The 17,774-nt window shown below is 42.3% G+C and overlaps 1 protein-coding gene across 1 annotated transcript; it reads right to left on the bottom strand.

Moving 5' to 3' along the window:
• Positions 1 to 1,887: 1,887 nt before the first annotated feature.
• On the bottom strand, positions 1,888 to 17,204 carry tspan13b (tetraspanin 13b). The gene is made up of 6 exons (XM_061830747.1): positions 16,947 to 17,204; positions 10,090 to 10,257; positions 7,908 to 7,988; positions 7,177 to 7,290; positions 6,882 to 6,992; positions 1,888 to 2,571 (listed from the first exon to the last, which is right to left on the bottom strand). Exons 1-6 carry the CDS (start codon positions 17,007 to 17,009, stop codon positions 2,497 to 2,499), a joined length of 612 nt encoding a protein of 203 aa, XP_061686731.1. The 5' UTR covers positions 17,010 to 17,204; the 3' UTR covers positions 1,888 to 2,496.
• Between the last annotated feature and the right edge of the window lie 570 nt (positions 17,205 to 17,774).

Genomic DNA, 17,774 nt, shown 5'->3' with positions numbered 1-17,774 from the left:
CTTCAGTATACCTGATTCTGATTAACAATCACCATCAGTTTGTCATCAAGGTCTGCACAATTCTGTTGATGACACAACTACATATATCATGGTGTGCTGAAGCAGGGTAGCACCTAAAACGTGCAGGGCTGCAGTTCATCAGAACCAAGGCTGAGGAACACTGTGTACTTTTGACCCTGCAAGACAGCACAACGGTTAAGTGGTGGGCAGAATAGAAATGTTAAGCACAGCACAATTAAAGTGTTCCTGCTGAATTCAGGGTGTACTTCAGCATATCACTTGGCCAGAAACAGAAAACAAAAGTGATGAAGAAGACGACGGCTCAAATGAAACCAAATCCCACATTTCAGGATATCTGAGACAGTTCGTTGCAAACTGTAAGTGTACCAGTGTCTGATTTAGAGGTTTTCAAATACTTTGGAATGAGGCATCGCTTGAGGAATGATTTTTTTTTTTTTTTTTTGGTAGTTAGCACGTGTAACTCACAATTCAGTTTCAATCTTAGCTCCAGATTCAAACTAACAATGGAGTTTGCGTGTTCCTGTGTTTGTATGCACTCTCTTTGTACCTTAGCTCTATAACAACACGTGGATTTTAATCAAATGTAAAACTGTCCTGCAGATTTCCATTTACCGTAAAATCCTTCAAATATACTAATTTACCAAGTAAATCTTCTGGTTGTATGGTAAATAAAATGTAGCATTTTGATTGTATTGTTGTTTTGTCCTCTTTCAAAGCCACACCACCTGAGCTAAAAGATCTCGTGAAATTCTGGAGTGGATGGGAGAATTTATCAGCACGTCTATCTGTGGAGATTGTCCAAAGCAAGTATCCCACGGCTGTTTGAAGCAACCTCAGAACAAAAGCTAAAGACCACGTGAAGATGCTGGATGAAGCTGGTTAGAAAATGTCATTGTCAACAGTTGAACGACTCCTCCATAGACATGGACTGAAAGGCCACTCAGTTCGAATGAAGCCATTACTCCTAAAGGAAAAATAGACAGATTACAATTTGCAAAAAGACACCAGGACAAAGATCTTAACTTCTGGAGACATGTCCTGTGGTCTGATCAAACTAAAGTGGAGGTGTTTGGGCGTGATGACCAACTTTACATCAGGAGGAAAAGGGTGCAAGCTTGTAGACCTGAGAACACCACCGCAACTGTGAAGCATGGAGGCAGCAGCATGATGTTGTGGGGCTGTTTTGCTGCAACATGAACTGGAGCTCTTCATTAAATAGACAGCATCATGAAAAAGTACATGACATGGAGATATTCAGGCAAAATCTCAAGACATCAGCCAGGAAGCTAAAACTTGGCCATAAATGGGTTTGGAAGTATTTGGAAGCAAATGGACGATGACCCTAAGCATGCTGCCAAAGAGGCTTGAGGATAACAGTCAATGTCTTGGAGTGGCCATTACAAAGCCCTGATCTGCATCCAATCCAAGATAAGTGGGCAGATCTGAAAAGGCGTGTGTGAGGAGGGGAACCGTAAAACCTGACTCCTTTACACCAGATCTGTTAGAAGGAATGGGCCAGGATTACAGCATAGTAGAGAAGCTTGTGGAAGGTTACGCAAAATGTTTGACTCACGTCATGCAGTCCAAATGAAATGCTAATCGATACCAAGGAAATGTATGTAAACGTTTGACTTTGAAGACAGTAAAACAAATCTGGAAGAAATTCTCTCATTATTGTGGTATTTAACAAAATGAAATTTTGGTGATCCTGACTGACCTGAAAAATGAGAGGTTTAGTCTGATTTGACTACAGACAGTGAGACAAAAAAAATGACACGTGTTTTTGAACAGAGTATGTCAACCTCTTGCTTCAAATGTACATTTAACATTTCATCTTAGGAAGAGCCCACCAATAAGACAAATGGGAAACAGCAAGATGATCATTTATTCCTTTAGTGTTTTATTGACAATACAAAGTCTGAGACAGTTGATTTACAGAATCACCAGTGCAGTTCTGACACGCTTGTATTTACATGAGTCATGCAGAAGGCCAAATATACACAGGATGCAGTCAGAAGCGAGACAAGCTGGTAGAGGTCACCACATCTTTTTGCTTAGACGCAGAACATCACACATACAAATCTTATGCACTCCTTTCAGTCCTCACAAAGCTCTCTGAAATGATTTAAATCATATTTATATAATCATCATTATGTAGATTTGTGCAGATTATTGCATCCAGTGGTGTTAAAGCAACAATACTACAAGAAAAAAAAAAGAGCGGCGGCCAGCCCCGTGAATATTTTCTGAATAAACAACAGTTATAAAACAAAAATTGCTCTTGCACAGTGTACACATTTTGAGTGTAGTGGCTACAAAGTTCAGTGTAAGAAACACAAACTGACTCATTTCAGTTCCAGTGGGAACAAGATGCCATCTTAAAAAAAAAAAAAAAAAATCACATTAAAGTCGCATTTTCTGGTATTTACAGGTGAAGCGCAAAGGGAGGTCTAAAGACAGAACTTGGTGGTTGTTTCACAGGAATGCACTGGGGTTCGCTCGGGGGTCCTTTTGGTTCCTGTAGCGATATGTGAGCCACACGCCCAGAATCTGGCAGCAGGATACAATGACGGTCATATACTCATCATCACTGAAGTAAGATGGCATTGAAATGTATTCTTTGTGATAAGTAGAACCTCTTTGGTTGGACATTCCTGAGTTCATGTCACAAAAATTTTTACCACACTGACATTTTCAGAGATAAAAATAGATAAAGGATAAAAGTTGGTTTTTTCAACTAAAACTTTTGAACAAGTGTTCATTCATTCATCGCACCGCTTTGCCTATAGTGAAAGTCTATATGTTTTTTTAAGACAATAGGTGAAACTAATGACATTTGTGTAGGTTTGTTTTGTTAAAATTATTCACTGTAATGCTTTGTTGCAGAGGGACGGCACAAGCAGCATGAGGTAAGTGCATGCAGATTTATTTCTCCAAATGACCTCATTGTTTTAATTTGTGAATCAATCATGACGCTAAGCCATTTGAAAAAGAATTTGGGAAGATGAAGTAAGTTTTGAGGAAGCATTTAAGGCTTTTTGTACCGCGGTGCTGTTGTGTGACTGTGGTGGACTTTAATATGCACAGCTTGTTAACGATTAATATCATAATTAATATTGCTTCAATCAAACCCCTGCATATTTGAAAAGTTGCCATGAATGGAAATTCACCTTTTAACTGACTTGTAACCGCAAAATGGGACTGTCATCCCTATAAACATTCTAAGATATTGTAATGAAAAATACATGTAACAGTATTCACTTCTGTGTCTATACGAAAAAAAAAAGTGAGCGGAGAGCGCGTCATCCATGCACAAAGTTGCGCAATTGAGGGTCCCTCGACATCCAAGTGGTCACCATATTCGTCGCATCCTCGGTCCTTGACGTCATCGTCACTTCCGCCGTTGAAAACGCGCAGTGCCTGCTACTATGGAAGCCGAACAACATAGATATTCGCATTTTTCCGACGCCCCTTCTGACACCGAAGCACTTTTCGAAAAGGACAACACCACACAACCGATTGACGTTACAGAGGCAATATTACATTATTGTTAAAAGCCCTCGGGGCAATATTACACTATTGTTTTGAGCCATATTCAATGCAGCTCTATGGGGGCAAATGCAGCTCTGTGGGGGCACAAAACAGTGCAATCTGTAGGCCGGTCCCAAGCCCGGATAAATGCAGAGGCTTGCGTCAGGAAGGGCATCTGGTGTAAAAACTGTGCCAAACAAATATGAGCGTTCATCTAAAGAATCCCATACCGGATCGGTCGTGGCCCGGGTTAACAACGCCCGCCCGGGGCACTGCTAACCTGCAGGGCGTCGGTGGAGATTCAGCTACTGTGGGTTGAAGACAAAGAAGAGGAGGAAACTGGATCCATCGTCAGAATAAAAAGAGGAATGCACAAAGCCTAGAACTGAGTGTAGGGACTTTGAATGTTGGGACTATGACAGGAAGAGCTCAGGAGTTGGTGGACATGATGATTAGGAGAAAGGTTGATATTCTGTGCATCCAAGAGAGCAGGTGGAAAGGTAGTAAAGGAAAGGAAAGGAAAGGAAAGGAAAGGAAAGGAAAGGAAAGGAAAGGAAAGGAAAGGAAAGGAAAGGAAAGGAAAGGTAGAGAATTTCTGGAAGGAACTAGATGAAGTAGTTCTGAGCATCCCAGACAGTGAGAGAGTTGTGATTGGTGCAGATTGTAATGGACATATTGGTAAAGGAAACAGGGGCGATGAAGAAGTGATGGGTAAGTACGGCATCCAGGAAAGGAACTTTGAGGGACAGATGGTGGTGGACTTTGCGAAAAGGATGGAGATGGCTGTAGTGAACACTGATTTCCAGAACAGGGAGGAACATATAGTGACCTAGAAGATCTGAGGAAGAAGCACGCATGTGGATTATATTTTGTATAGACGATGTAATCTGAATGAGATTACTGACTGTAAAGTAGTGGAAGGGGAGAGTGTAGCTCGACAGCATAGGATGGTAGTGTGTAGGATGACTCTGGTGTTGGAGAGGAAGAGTAAGAAGACAGAGGTAAAGCAGAGAACCATGTGGTGGAAGCTGAGAAAGGAAGAGTGTCGTGTGGAAAGAGGTGAGACCGGCTCTCGATGGACAGCAGAAGCTCCCGGAAGACTGGACTACGACAGCCAAGGTAATCAGAGAGACAGGCAGGAGAGTACTTGGTGTGTCTTCTGGTAGGAAAGGGGTGGTGGAACCCCAAAATACAGGGAGTCATATAAAGAAAGTGATTAACGAAGAAGAAGTGGGACACTGAGAGGACTGAGGAGAGGCGAAAGGAGTACATCGAGATGCGACATAGGACAAAGGTAGAGGTGGAAAAGGCTAAACAAGAGGCATATGAAGACATGTACACCAGGTTGGACACGAAAGAAGGAGAAAAGGATCTCTACAGGTTGGCCAGACAGAGGGATAGATATGGGAAGGATGTGCAGCAGGTAAGGGTGATTAAGGATAGAGATGGAAATGTGTTGACTGGTGCCAGTAGTGTGCAAAATAGATAGAAAGAATACTTTGAGAATTTGATGAATGAAGAAAATGAGAGAGAAGGAAGAGTTGAAGAGGCAAGTGTGAAGGACCAGGAAGTGGCAATGATTAGTAAGGGGGACGCCAGAAAGGCACTACAAAGGATGAAAAATGGAAAGGCAGTTGGTCCTGATGACATACCGGTAGAGGTATGGAAGCAATTTGGAGGGATGGCTGTGGAGTTTTTGGCCAACTTATTCAACAGAATACTAGCGGGCAAAAAGATGCCTGAAGAATGGAGGGAAAGTGTTCTAGTTCCCATTTTTAAGAACAAAGGGGATGTTCAGAGCTGTGGGAATCATAGAGGAATAAAGTTGATGAGCCACACAATGAAGTTATGGGAAAGAGTAGTGGAGGCTAGACTCAGGACAGAAGTAAGTATCTGCGAGCAACAGTATGGTTTCATGCCTAGAAAGAGTACCACAGATGCATTATTTGCCTTGAGGATGCTAGTGGAAAAGTACAGAGAATGTCATAAGGAGCTACATTGTGTCTTTGTGGATCTAGAGAAAGCCTATGACAGAGTACCAAGAGAGGAACTGTGGTACTCCATACGTAAGTGTGGTGTGGCAGAGAAGTATGTTAAAATGGTACAGGACATGTATGATGGCAGCAGAACAATGGTGAGGTGTACCTGAGGTGTGACAGAAGAATTTAAGGTGGAGGTGGGACTGCATCAGGGATCAGCTCTGACCCCCTTCCTGTTTGCAGTAGTCATGGATAGGCTGACAGATGAGGTTAGACTGGAATCCCCTTGGACCATGATGTTCGCAGATATTGTGATATGCAGTGAAAGCAGGGAGCATGCAGAGGAACAATTAGAAAGATGGAGACATGCACTGGAAAGGAGAGGAATGAAGATTAGCCGGAGTAAAACAGAATATATGTGCGTGAATGAGAAAGGTGGAGGGGGAAGAGTGAGGCTACAGGGAGAAGAGATAGCGAGGGTGGAGGACTTCAAATATTTAGGGTCAACAATCCAGAGCAATGGTGAGTGTGGTAAGGAAGTGAAGAAACGGGTCCAAGCAGGTTGGAACAGCTGGCGAAAGGTGTCTGGTGTGTTATGTGACAGAAGAGTCTCTGCTAGGATGAAGGGCAAAGTTTACAAAACAGTGGTGAGGCCGGCCATGATATACGGATTAGAGATGGTGGCACTGAAGAAAGAAGCAGAACTGCAGGTAGTAGAAATGAAGATGTTGAGGTTCTTGCTGGGAGTGAGCAGGTTGGATAGGATTAGAAATGAGCTCATTAGAGGGACACCCAAAGTTGGATGTTTTGGAGCGATTCGAGAGAGCAGACTTCGATGGTTTGGACATGTTCAGAGGCGAGAGAGTGAGTATATTGGTGGAAGGGTGCTGAGGATGGAGGTGCTAGGCAAAAAGAGCGAGAGGAAGACCAAAGAGAAGGTTTATGGATGTGGTGAGGGAAAATATGAGGGCAGTTGGGGTTAGAGAGGAAGATGCAGAAGATAGGCTAAGATGGCAAAAGATGACACGCTGTGGCGACCCCTAACGGGACAAGCCAAAAGGAAAAGAAGAAGATGTGAGAGACCGATTACGTGGTCCACCCCAAACTATTATTTTTTTTTTTTTGGAGCTGTATACACACCTACCTGTTATTTGGAACCCACGAACTCTCAACCTCATTTTTTTTTTTTGTGTAGACATTGAAGTGAATATTATATGTAATTTTCATAACAATATTAATTTTACAATGCATATAGGGGTGTTGGTAGACCTTTTAGTATTACATATGTTTCTGGAACATTAATTAGAATATAACTGATTTAACTGATTTTGAAGAATGGTTGAGGCTCACCTCAGTGAAACTGAAAAAAAGTCCTGTCCCTCCTACGAAACGTAGGACTTCATCTGCGTGTTCCTGGATCTTATCAGCACACGGCAAACAGGAGTGATTGGGAAAACAGTCCTGTAGGAAAACACAAGACCATGCACGAACAAAGCTGATAGCTGACGCAGTTGATGGTTGTTTATGATTTTAAAAGTGCATGGTGCATGGCACAGCAAGTCTTTGTGATGATAACGCCCAGACTACAAGAAAAAGGTTAATTTTGTCAGGCTACTATGTTGGAGGAGCACAGAAACAAACGTACGGCATCGCAGGTGGCATTGAGTTCAAGCTGTCTGAAGCCGCAGCAGTTGAGGCTCTTCTCCACGTCTCTTTGGGTGCTGTGGGAGTTATTCCAGCCGACCTCGAGCAGATGATCCTGGAAGTGCACATTAATATCTTCCACATTAATGATATCTGCAGTCAGACTATCTCAGGCTACTGGTCACTACCACCAGGAAAATTTGGATGGATGGATGGATGGATGGATGGATGGATGATGGATGGATGGATGGATGGATGGATGGATGATGGATGGATGGATGGATTTTCTCTTGTTGGCTGATGGTTCCTCACATTCTCAAATTTCACAATTTAACAGTTTGATTTTCTTTTTGCACTCATGTTGCTAGCCTGAGTCCTTAATACTCAGTCATTACGGTCTCATATGCCATTGAAAATAAGGTAACATGCCAGATTTGCCAGATAGACTGTTTGAAGGGCACAAGAGACCTGGCAGGAACAACATATTTCACACACACTCAGCAGTAATATCTATTTCTTCAAAATTTAAGATTCAGAATGCTGCTTAGTCAGAGTTTCAACAAATCACTGTAACTAGAATAGGCTTATTACCATATATCGACTTCTTTTATCAAGCTTGCCAGAAATATTTTTCTTTAGTCCAGATCTCGCGAGACCTGAATGATAAATTTCCCATCTCACTGCAATGTGGAATGCAGCAAGGACTTTTTGCACTAATTAATACCATCTCACCTGTTGCTCTTTGTTGATAGCCAGACATGCACTGGAAACAGAGAACTGCACGATAAACACCATGAACAGGATGATCATGTACTAAGATTCAGAGTCAAGGAATAAGTCCAAGCATTGCACAGTATGAAAGCATCCAGCTTGACACACACGTGTGGAAAAACATCTTAGTGTTGACTTGAATAAACTATGCAGCCTGACACAGAGGACAGCTCTGACCACATAGCTTTGACTAAGGTCCCCCAAAAATGGCACCAACAAAGAGATATGCTTACAAGCGTCATAGGGTTAAAACCCCCATGAATAAACAAGTGTAGCTAATGAACTCGGAGCTTGCTGTTATACTGGGAGTCGACAAGGCGAGGTGGCCCAAGTTGGAATAACAACAAGAGCAATGGATTAATTAACAAAGAACAAACGATCGCCATGAAAAAAAACAAGGAACCAACTTCATTCGCGGGACTTTGCCGTGAACAAAATTAAAGTGAAGTTGAGAGCGATGGATGACAAATGGCGAACACAACATTATCAAGAGGCTGCCGAGTTACGCCATCATTTCTGAAAGGATTGTGGATGCTTGTGCTCACGTGTCTGCTTCCACTTGAGGAAGTAGGAAAATGAGCTTTGCCAAGTCGAGAAGACCAAGCTGAAGTTCTGTGGAAACAAGATGAGGTGGCCCAAGTTGGAAGAACAACACGAGCAATGGGTTAATTAACAAATAACAAACAATCGCCGTGAAAGAAAAACAACATTCGCTCGACATCGACGTGAACACGATAAGCAAAGTGAAGTTGCACGTGGTGTGGGCTATACCATATATGTAGTGAGTTTGGTTGTACTTTATTAATGTCTTTAATAATGTAGCTATACTATAATAGCGATACTCGCTTGAAGCATACGGTAGCATGCATGCACGCTATTTAAAAAGGCACCCGGAGGAAAACCTGAGTTCCGTTGTACTTTAATGAAGTATTTAACATTGTAAACAGTGAACTTTGTTGTACTTTATTGAAGTATTTAAAATGCGTACATATACGCTACCACCGTATGGTTTCGGCTAGTATCTCGATACAGCTATACTGTATAGCTACGTAGTTATAGTTAAATGAAGTACAACTGAACTCACGATTTACACTGTTAAATATGTCAGTAAAGTACGTATCACTGAACTTGGTTTCCTATCCGGTACTTTTTTAAATAGCGTGAATGGATGCTCCCGTATGCTTTAAGCTAATGTTGCTATACGTGTATGTAAATAACGTTTGAAGTGCATGTTTTGTGTTTTATTTTTATTTTATTTTTTTATTTCTTCGCTCATTGTTTTTGTTGTCTGCTGGTTGTGCTGTGGTGTAAAGATTTTGGTGTGGTGTGAAACCATGGATGAAGATGGTGTGTTGACTCGTGACTGCTTCCATCGCTCGTAGTGGGAGGAAAAAAAGTGTAGGTTTGTTCTTCTGCTTACAAAAATAAATCTGCAATTGTGCCTCACTGCTTGGCAAGCGCCACCCTGCCTGCGCCTAATAAATTGGTGCGCCTTGTACTTGTTTTAAATACTGGAATTGCACCCTGGATCTGAGGATGCGCCTTTTTATACGGTGTGCCTTAGAGCCATGGAAATACAGTAATTGATTAATGGATAATTATACCCATTCTTATTTCTAAATCCTGTACACCATAGCAAAAAAAAAAACGTGGCATTTGCATTCAAATAAATATTAAATCAGCTTTAAAATAACAACATGTAGTAATTTTACCTTTACAAATCTTATCTGTATTGTCATCTGAACTGTTTAAAACTTTACACTATTTTAGCTGGAATAGTAATTGCAGTGCCAAACTGCTGGAAGAATATATGCAACCTTATCGGCAAGAAGTGATGTAGCCAACAAATTAAAGTCTGCGAATAGCAAGAGGAATTAGTCATAGTAGTCGAGCAAAGTAACAATGGCGGGAAGCTGTTTTCTTAAAAGACTGGCTTTGTTTGGGGAAAAGCCATTTTGTGTCTGTCATTCCATTCCAATTGTGACACAAAAGAGGCAGTTTTGCATTGACTAACCCTATGTTCCCCAACAGGGAAGGCGCAAGGGTGCAACGAATATCCAAAGTTACCCGTGTGAGTCCAACAAGTCCCATTTTTGACAGAAGTGTAGATGACATGCAGGGTGCCAGCCATGTAAAAGGATACAAAGAAGAGGAGGACTTGATGGTGTTTCATTGCACCAATGAGACCAGCCAGAGCAACAAAGAAGAGGAAGACCCCCACTCCTATGACGCCACCCACCACCTGGAAACTGGAGACTAGACCAAACCACTTTCCCCATGCTGCAATTCCAATCATCAGCAAGCTCACCATCTGCAGAGTAGCAAGCAAGTGTGAATGCTGCTATGAAAGGAATGTTTGGTTATTTGGAAAACACCCAAAAACGTTGAAAAGGGTGCAACATCTGAAGTCAAACACCCCTAAGGTCATGTGATTTAGAATGGGAGACAGATCAACTGTTGTAGTATCTTCTAATACTGTTGCAAAAAATGTATTTAATTATTCCTGAAGAAAAAAAAAAGAACTGCGACATACATTGTTTCTTCACAAATAAGGAGTAACAATCACAATAGTGAATGCAATCTATCTTGAATATAGAACGCCACCAAAAAAATGTAAAATAAAGTCATTTTTCACTCACAGTGAATTTCACTATAAAATCATGAAGATACTTTATAGAGGATCTCGATATTTACACCGAAAGCTTATGTAAAATAAGGAGCTCTACATAATCCATTTTACAGGAAGGAACAAGTATATTTGGTGGGGTCTCAGGTCAGATCTACATTATTAATTAAGAATATTTCAGTGTGTTTTAATAAAAACAACTTTATCCCACCCCAAAAAGCTGTTTCCAAAACACTTTTTAGTTTCAAGACAGACATTGATGCATTCCTGTATGTTCCACACATTAGTGGGAAAACAGGTCTCAAAAGAACAGAACCTAAAAAGAACTATCGCCGTAGCATAGCAACAAGTGTTCCACATGTCACATGCACAGGCCAAATGTAGCTAAATTAAAAATAAGGCTGAGTTTTTATTTTATTCTGCCATATTTCCTAACATGTCTGTTATTTGATAAACCATAAAACGTGTGACTATTGAAATCAATGTTGCCCTCCCCTAACTCCTGCAGTTTTGAAATCAACAATCATTTTTACGTCTTTACGCTCCTGTTATATTTGTCTCACAGGAACAACAACAACAATCTAAATGGGTCAGTTGGACGTGTTGAATTACCCCAAACCATTAGAATAAAAAAAGACCCCTACAACCTGTTCATTTCCCATCATTAACTTCATGACTTTTAATGTCCTTACAATGTATGTTATAATTCTATTTCTTGAACTTAAAAATAGGTCAATTAGACCCACAACACAGTTCTGCTCCATTGCATCACTTTGCTACTGCTCCTGGTGAAGGTTCCTGGGATTGCAGATTACTCATTCATGAGCAGGTGCAATGTTCACAACAAAACTTTAGGTGACGTCATAATGGAGCTCCCTTTGTACCCAGGAATCATGTGGCACAAGATAAAATTTCAGGCAGGTGTTTATCTTCCTGTAGGTGATACACTTTCATGGTTCCCTCATTGACTCAGTAAGAAAACTGAAAGCAACCCACGACTCACTTGTAACATCCATACAATGGGAGGAAATACTACTGTATGTAAACCCTTTAGAATTTATTACATTGCTACATAAAGTGGTCATATAATGTCTGCTCTTCATCTAAATCTACAAAATAAACTGCTTAAAGTTAAAACTGTTTAATTTCATATTTTTGTAGTGCATAATATAAACATTCACATGACGGGGAGGAAAATGTAAGTGAACTTTTGGATTTAATAACTTGTTGACCCTCTAATCGCACCAATTACCTCAACCAAATGTTTCCTGTAGTAGCAGACAAAATGTATGCAATGATCAGGATAAATTTTGGACCATAACCTCTTTCCAAAATGTTTGCACAGCAGGAGGATTCTTGAGGTAGCTGGTGTGAATAGCTCTTTAGAGGTCAGGTTGCAGTCAGGATTTTGACTTGTCAACTCCAGAACACATATTTTCTTCTTTTGAAGCCATTCTATTGTTCATTTGCTTTGATGTTTTGGATCATTGTCCTCTTGCAACACCAGTACTATTTGGAGCTTCAACTCTTGGATGGATGGCCACAATTCTTCTGCAAAATATCTTGATACACTTCATTCTTCCATTGACAATAGTAAGCTGTCCTGGCCCCAGGTAGGCAAGGCATGGCTGCTCAACCCATGATGCTCCCTCAATGATGCTTCAAAGTTAGGATTGGGTTTTGGTGTGGGTGTGCTGCTGCATTGTTTTCCTCCACACATGGGGTTGGTTTTCCATCTATCCATTTTCTTCCACTTATCCAAGGTCAGGTCACAGTATCTTAAGCAAGGACGCCCAGACTTCCCTCTCCCCAGCCGCTTCATACAGCTCTTCCAAGGGGATCCCATGGCGCTCCGAGGCCGACTGGGAAAAGTAGTATCTCTACCGTGTTCTGGGTCGTCACCGGGGTTTCCTCCTGGTACGACGTGCCTGGAATGCCTCACCAGCGAATCATCCAAATCAGATGCACCAGCCACCTCATCTGGCTCCTCTCAAAGTGGTGGAGTACCAGCTCTACTATGAGCCCCTCCCCAATGACTGAGTTTCTCACCCTGACTTTAAGGATGAGCTTCGATATCCTGCAGAGGAAACTGATTTTGGCCACTTGGATTCGGGATCTTGTTCTTTGGGTCACTATCCACAGCTCATGACCATAGATGAGGGCAGGAATGCAGATCGACTGGTAAATTGAGAGCTTCACCTTACTGCTTAGTTCCTTCTTCACCACAACAGACAGATACAAAGTCCCCATCACTGCAGATGCTGCACCGAACCGCCAGTTATCTCCCTAGCCATTCTTCCCTCACACGTGAACAAGACTCTGAGATACTTGAACTCCTCCACTTGGGGCAGAATCTCAACCCTGACCTGGAGAAGGCACATGACCCCTTTCTGGCTGAGGACCATGGTCTCAGATTTGGAGGTGCTGATTCTCATTCCATCCGTTTCACATTCGGCACTCTACTGAGAGTTGGAGATCACGACTTGATGAAGCAAATAGAACATCATCTGCAAAAAGCCACGAATCAATACCGAGGCCACCAAACCGGAACCTCGCTATGCTTTGCCTGTGCCAACACATTCTGCCCATAAAAGTTATGAAGAGAATTGGTGACAAAGGGCAGCCTTGGTAGAATCCAACCCTCACCAGTAATAAGTCTGACTTACTGCCAGCAATGCAGATCAAATTCTGACACCAGTCATACAGGGACCGAATAGCAGGGATTCACTAGCTCACACTGCCGAAGTAACCCCCCACAGGACTCCCTGAGGGACACGGTCAAACGCCTTCTTCAAGTCCACAAAACACTTGTAGACTGGTTTGGTGAACTTCTATGCACCCTTGAGGACCCTGATGATCCTCATCAACTTTCCGATGGACTCTCCTCTCCAGCACCCCGGAATATCCTTACTAGGAAGGATCCCCCTGTAGTTGCAACACACCCTCTGGTGCCCCATCTTAAAAAGCGGTTCAACCACCCCAGTCTGCCAATCCAGAGGCACTGTCCCCATTGTCCACGCAATGTTGCAGAGGGGTGTCAACCAGCACAGACCCACAACTTCCAGAGCCTTTAGGAACTCAAGGCAAATCTCATCCACCCCCAGGGCCTGGACTCTGAGGAGCTTTTTAACCACCATGGTGACCTCAAACCCAGAAATCGGAATTCCCACCTCAGAGAACCCAGACTGCTTCCTCCGGTGAACTGAAGTCGAAGTATTCTCCACAGTGAATCAAAACATCCTGAGTCAAGGTCAGCAGTACCCCATCCCCAGTAGTGTTGATTGTGCACTGTTTAACCCCTGCCTTATTATTAATATTATTTTTTTGCTTCAGTGACTGCCAAATCTAGCTAGCTGGTTGGTTGCCATCAACTGCCTCAGGAGTCCCACAGCCCAAAAAAAAGCCCTAGAGGACTTTCTTCAGCTTGACACAACCCTCACTGCTGGTGTCCCCCAACCCAATGGGTTTAGGGATTTCCACCACAACAGACACCAACCAGCTCACGACCACAGCTCTTGTCAGCTGCCTCAACAGTGGAAGCGCAGAACATGGTCACTCGAACTCGATGTTCTGTCAGAGGTAGGTGCCAAATTTTCTTCTGACTGGAGATTCTGCCAGACGGTCCCAGCAGACTCTCACAATGTGTTTGGGCCTGCCACATTGGACCGACATCTTCCTCTACCTTTGGACCCATCTCACCACCATGTGGTGATCAGTTTACAGCGCCGCCCCTGTCTTCTGCCGAATGTCCAAGAGATGCAGTTGCAAGTCTGATGAGACAACCATAAAGTTGATCGTCGAACTGAAACCTAGGGTGTCCTGGTACCCAATGCACGTGTGGACACCCTTATGCTTGAACATAGTGTTCATTAAGGACAATCCATGATGAGCACAGAAGTCCGATAACAGAAGACCGCTCAGGTTCTGATCGGTTGTGGCGTTCCTCCCAATCACGCCCTCACTGTCTTTGCCCACGTGAGCATTGAAGTCCCAACTAGAACAATGGTGTCCCCAGCGGGAGCACTCTCCAGCACCTTCTCCAGGCATCCAAAAAGGTGGGTACTCTGAGCTACTGTTTGGTGTATAGGCAAAAACAACAGTCAGGACCCATCCCCCAACCCGAAGGTGGAGGGAGGCTACCCTCTCGTCCACCAGAAGGATTTCCAACATACAGGTGCCAAGCCGAGGGGAAAAAAGTATACCCACACCTGCTCAGCGCCTCTCACTTTGGTCAACTCCAGAGTGGAAGAGGTTCTAAACCCTCTGAAGAGGACTGCTACCGGAGCCCAAGCATGTGTGGAGGCAAGCCCGACTAAATCTAGTCGGTACTTCTCAACCTCAGACACCAGCTGCCAGAGAGGTGACACTCCATGTCTCTAGAGCCAACTTCAGTAGCCAGTGATTTGATTTCCAAGGTCCGTGCCTTCGTCCACTACCCAGTTCACAGTGTACCCCATTTGGATGGCCCCTCCCACAAGTGATGAACCCATGTTATCATTTTGGGCTGTGCCTGCCTGAGCTAACACCCATAAGGCCTTTGAGTCCCCCCTTCAGGTCTGGCTCCAGAGGGGAGCTTGGGTGGTGTGTGTCTGGGCAAGGCAAACCTCAATCCGTTAATATTTTTCATCGTAGGGGTCTTTTCCTGGTCTTTATCTGGTCTCTCACTGTGGACCTGTTTGCCATGGGTGACCCTACCAGGAATTTGAATCCCCATGCAACTTCGTTCCTTAGATCACGGACACACAAACCTCTCCACCGTGATACAGTGACACCTTCCATGAGGGTGTTTTTTTCCATGAAATTCTTGAATTGTCTTCCCCAAACAATTGAACTTTTGTTTCATCTGTCCACAGAAGATTTTACTGTGGAGCATTCAAGTGCACTTTAGTAAACGTCTAAAGTTCAGCGATGTTTATTTATTTACTTTTTTAACAAATACAATATTTTTGTTCCTTGGTCTTTTTTTAACTCTTTTTTTAAAATACTCTTTAAAGGATTACCACTCCTTCAGAGACAAGAGAGAGTGCGAGACATTCTCCCGTTATAGACATTATTGAAAATTTGTCTAAGTATGAACAGTTGAATGAATGACATTGGATAAAATAACTATGAACCGAGTAACATTGACTTTTTGAGATACATTTTTAACCTTTTCAAACTTTATACAATCAATAATCAAAAAAATCGACAATTTGTAATTAATTGCAGGCTTTCTGAGAGCTCTTTGAGGAGAGATGGTACACATCAGGCAATACTTCTTGAAGAGACAATTCTACACTGATGTTTTCTAGTCGTCGGAGCAGCATTGAAGGACACCTTCAATCTTGTTTTATTGATTGGATCCACGTTGATTGACACCATAGCTAAGAGGTTCCCTTCCTTCTTCCTCCATCTTGTGGATGTTTATGTTCAGTAAAAATCTTAAAACATAATTGTTTGTGTTATATTAATTTAAGCAGGGTGGGACAGTGGGCGCCGCTGTAGACCGTTGGCCACACAGTTGTGGGGACCGGGGTTCAAATCCTAGCCTCCCACTGTGTGGACTTTACATGTTCTCCCTGTGCCTGCGTGGGTTTTCCCCAGGCACTCCTGTTTCCTCCGATATCCCTTAAACATGCATTAATTGGAGACTCTTTTAATTGGAGACCATTGTCTGTCTACATGTTCCCTGCAACCAGTTCAGGGTGTACCCCGCCTCCTGCCCGATTAAAGCTGGGATAGGCTGCTGCACACTCGTAACCCCTGTGAGGATAAGTGGCTCAGAAAATGGATGGATAGTTTAACCCTAGAGAACCAAAGACATCCAAATCTTCTTTTAAAATTGTGACCTCATGGGTTCTCTAGGGTTAAGCAGACTGTTTATTCTTGTGAAGAACAGACCACATTTTGTGCCCAATTTATGGAGAAATGTAAGAAATTCCAAAGAGTTCACATGCTTGTTTTCCAACCACTGCATTAAAACTATTACAATTTTGATCTTTTTTTTTTTTTTTTTTTTTTCATAAAAATAAAAAAATGTGCTGACTGGTCTCTTCCAGGCAACAACTGGTAGAGGACGAGATGGCAGACAAAGATAAAGAGACAGGACATCCTCTTAAATTTCAGTATAAAAAAAGGGCGGTGGGAGGAAATTATCTTTTAATGACTGACTCTGTTACTATACTGTAATAGCAGACAAGCTTCTATTTTTTTTAATGATCAAACAGGGAGAGGATGCTCAAGGTTCTACGACGAATAAATGATTCAGCAAGTGTGCGACCTTATCACAAGACGTTTTCTATCGCTATATTTACTCGCACCCAAGAGAGGAAACACGCATCGGTATATACGTCAGCAATTTAGTCATGGCAACAATCCATATGTTGGATACTTACAACATAGAGGATGTTGAGCGCACACAGGGAGTGTTTGGAGCAGGTGAATCCAGCGCAACCCATTTTGGACAACAGAGCAAACAAATAAATAGATAATTAAATTGGGAACACAGGCTCACAATAGTGCGATGTCCAATAAAATATCGGTATCGGGACGAGCCTGAACGTTTTTCAGCAGCAATGAAAGTCAATCCGGCAGACAGAACGTCCAACCTAGAAACGCGACGCGTCACTCCGCCTTTAACAGATAGGAGTGAGGAGAGGGAGGTGAGTGGCTCAGACTAACAACGGAAGTGACACAACTTGTTTTCAAAATAAAACAATAACAATTTACGACACACGCTGACTCCCAAATTACAATGACAGAGTACTGTAGTAACAAACACAAGAACAATTGTATGATAGGCTAGAAATGGCCAATAATGGGTTTCACTTCACAATCGTAATAATTTTTGCCACGCACAAAAATAAAGATGATAAATCCCATAGTAACAAAATATAGAGAACAGAATCACAACTGAATTATATTTTGTGTCTATTATAAAGTTTTCACATTTCGCAACAATATTGTCAGCACGCTTTATATAAAAAAGTACAATGTAATTTTGTATGTAACGTCCTTTAAACAATATTAGATTAAATTATTTAGTCCATTATTGCTTTTATTTTCCAAATAGATTGTGTTTCCGGTTGAAATTCGCTTTTAAACTCTACAACTCGACACCCAAACTGTATGACACTAAGAGGGCGGAGCCTCCGGTCCTAACGCACTTTGTATTTATTATTATCTTTGAGGTAAAAAAATAAAAATAAAAATAAAAAAACAGA

Source organism: Syngnathoides biaculeatus, chromosome 1 (assembly GCF_019802595.1).
Source record: "Syngnathoides biaculeatus isolate LvHL_M chromosome 1, ASM1980259v1, whole genome shotgun sequence".
Classification (NCBI taxonomy): domain Eukaryota; kingdom Metazoa; phylum Chordata; class Actinopteri; order Syngnathiformes; family Syngnathidae; genus Syngnathoides; species Syngnathoides biaculeatus.
The sequence above is the reverse complement of the archived record's forward strand: the minus strand, read 5'-3'. Positions and strand labels throughout refer to the sequence as shown.

What these genes read in the sequence shown, in the direction of transcription:
- tspan13b (XM_061830747.1), bottom strand. Translation starts at nt 17,009, where the DNA reads ATGGGTTGCGCTGGATTCACCTGCTCCAAACACTCCCTGTGTGCGCTC. An exon ending in TCAATGCCACCTGCGATGCC is followed by an intron (nt 6,993 to 7,176) that starts GTACGTTTGTTT and finishes GTTTTCCTACAG; the next exon opens with GACTGTTTTCCCAATCACTC. An exon ending in TTTTTTTCAGTTTCACTGAG is followed by an intron (nt 2,572 to 6,881) that starts GTGAGCCTCAAC and finishes TCCTGCTGCCAG; the next exon opens with ATTCTGGGCGTGTGGCTCAC.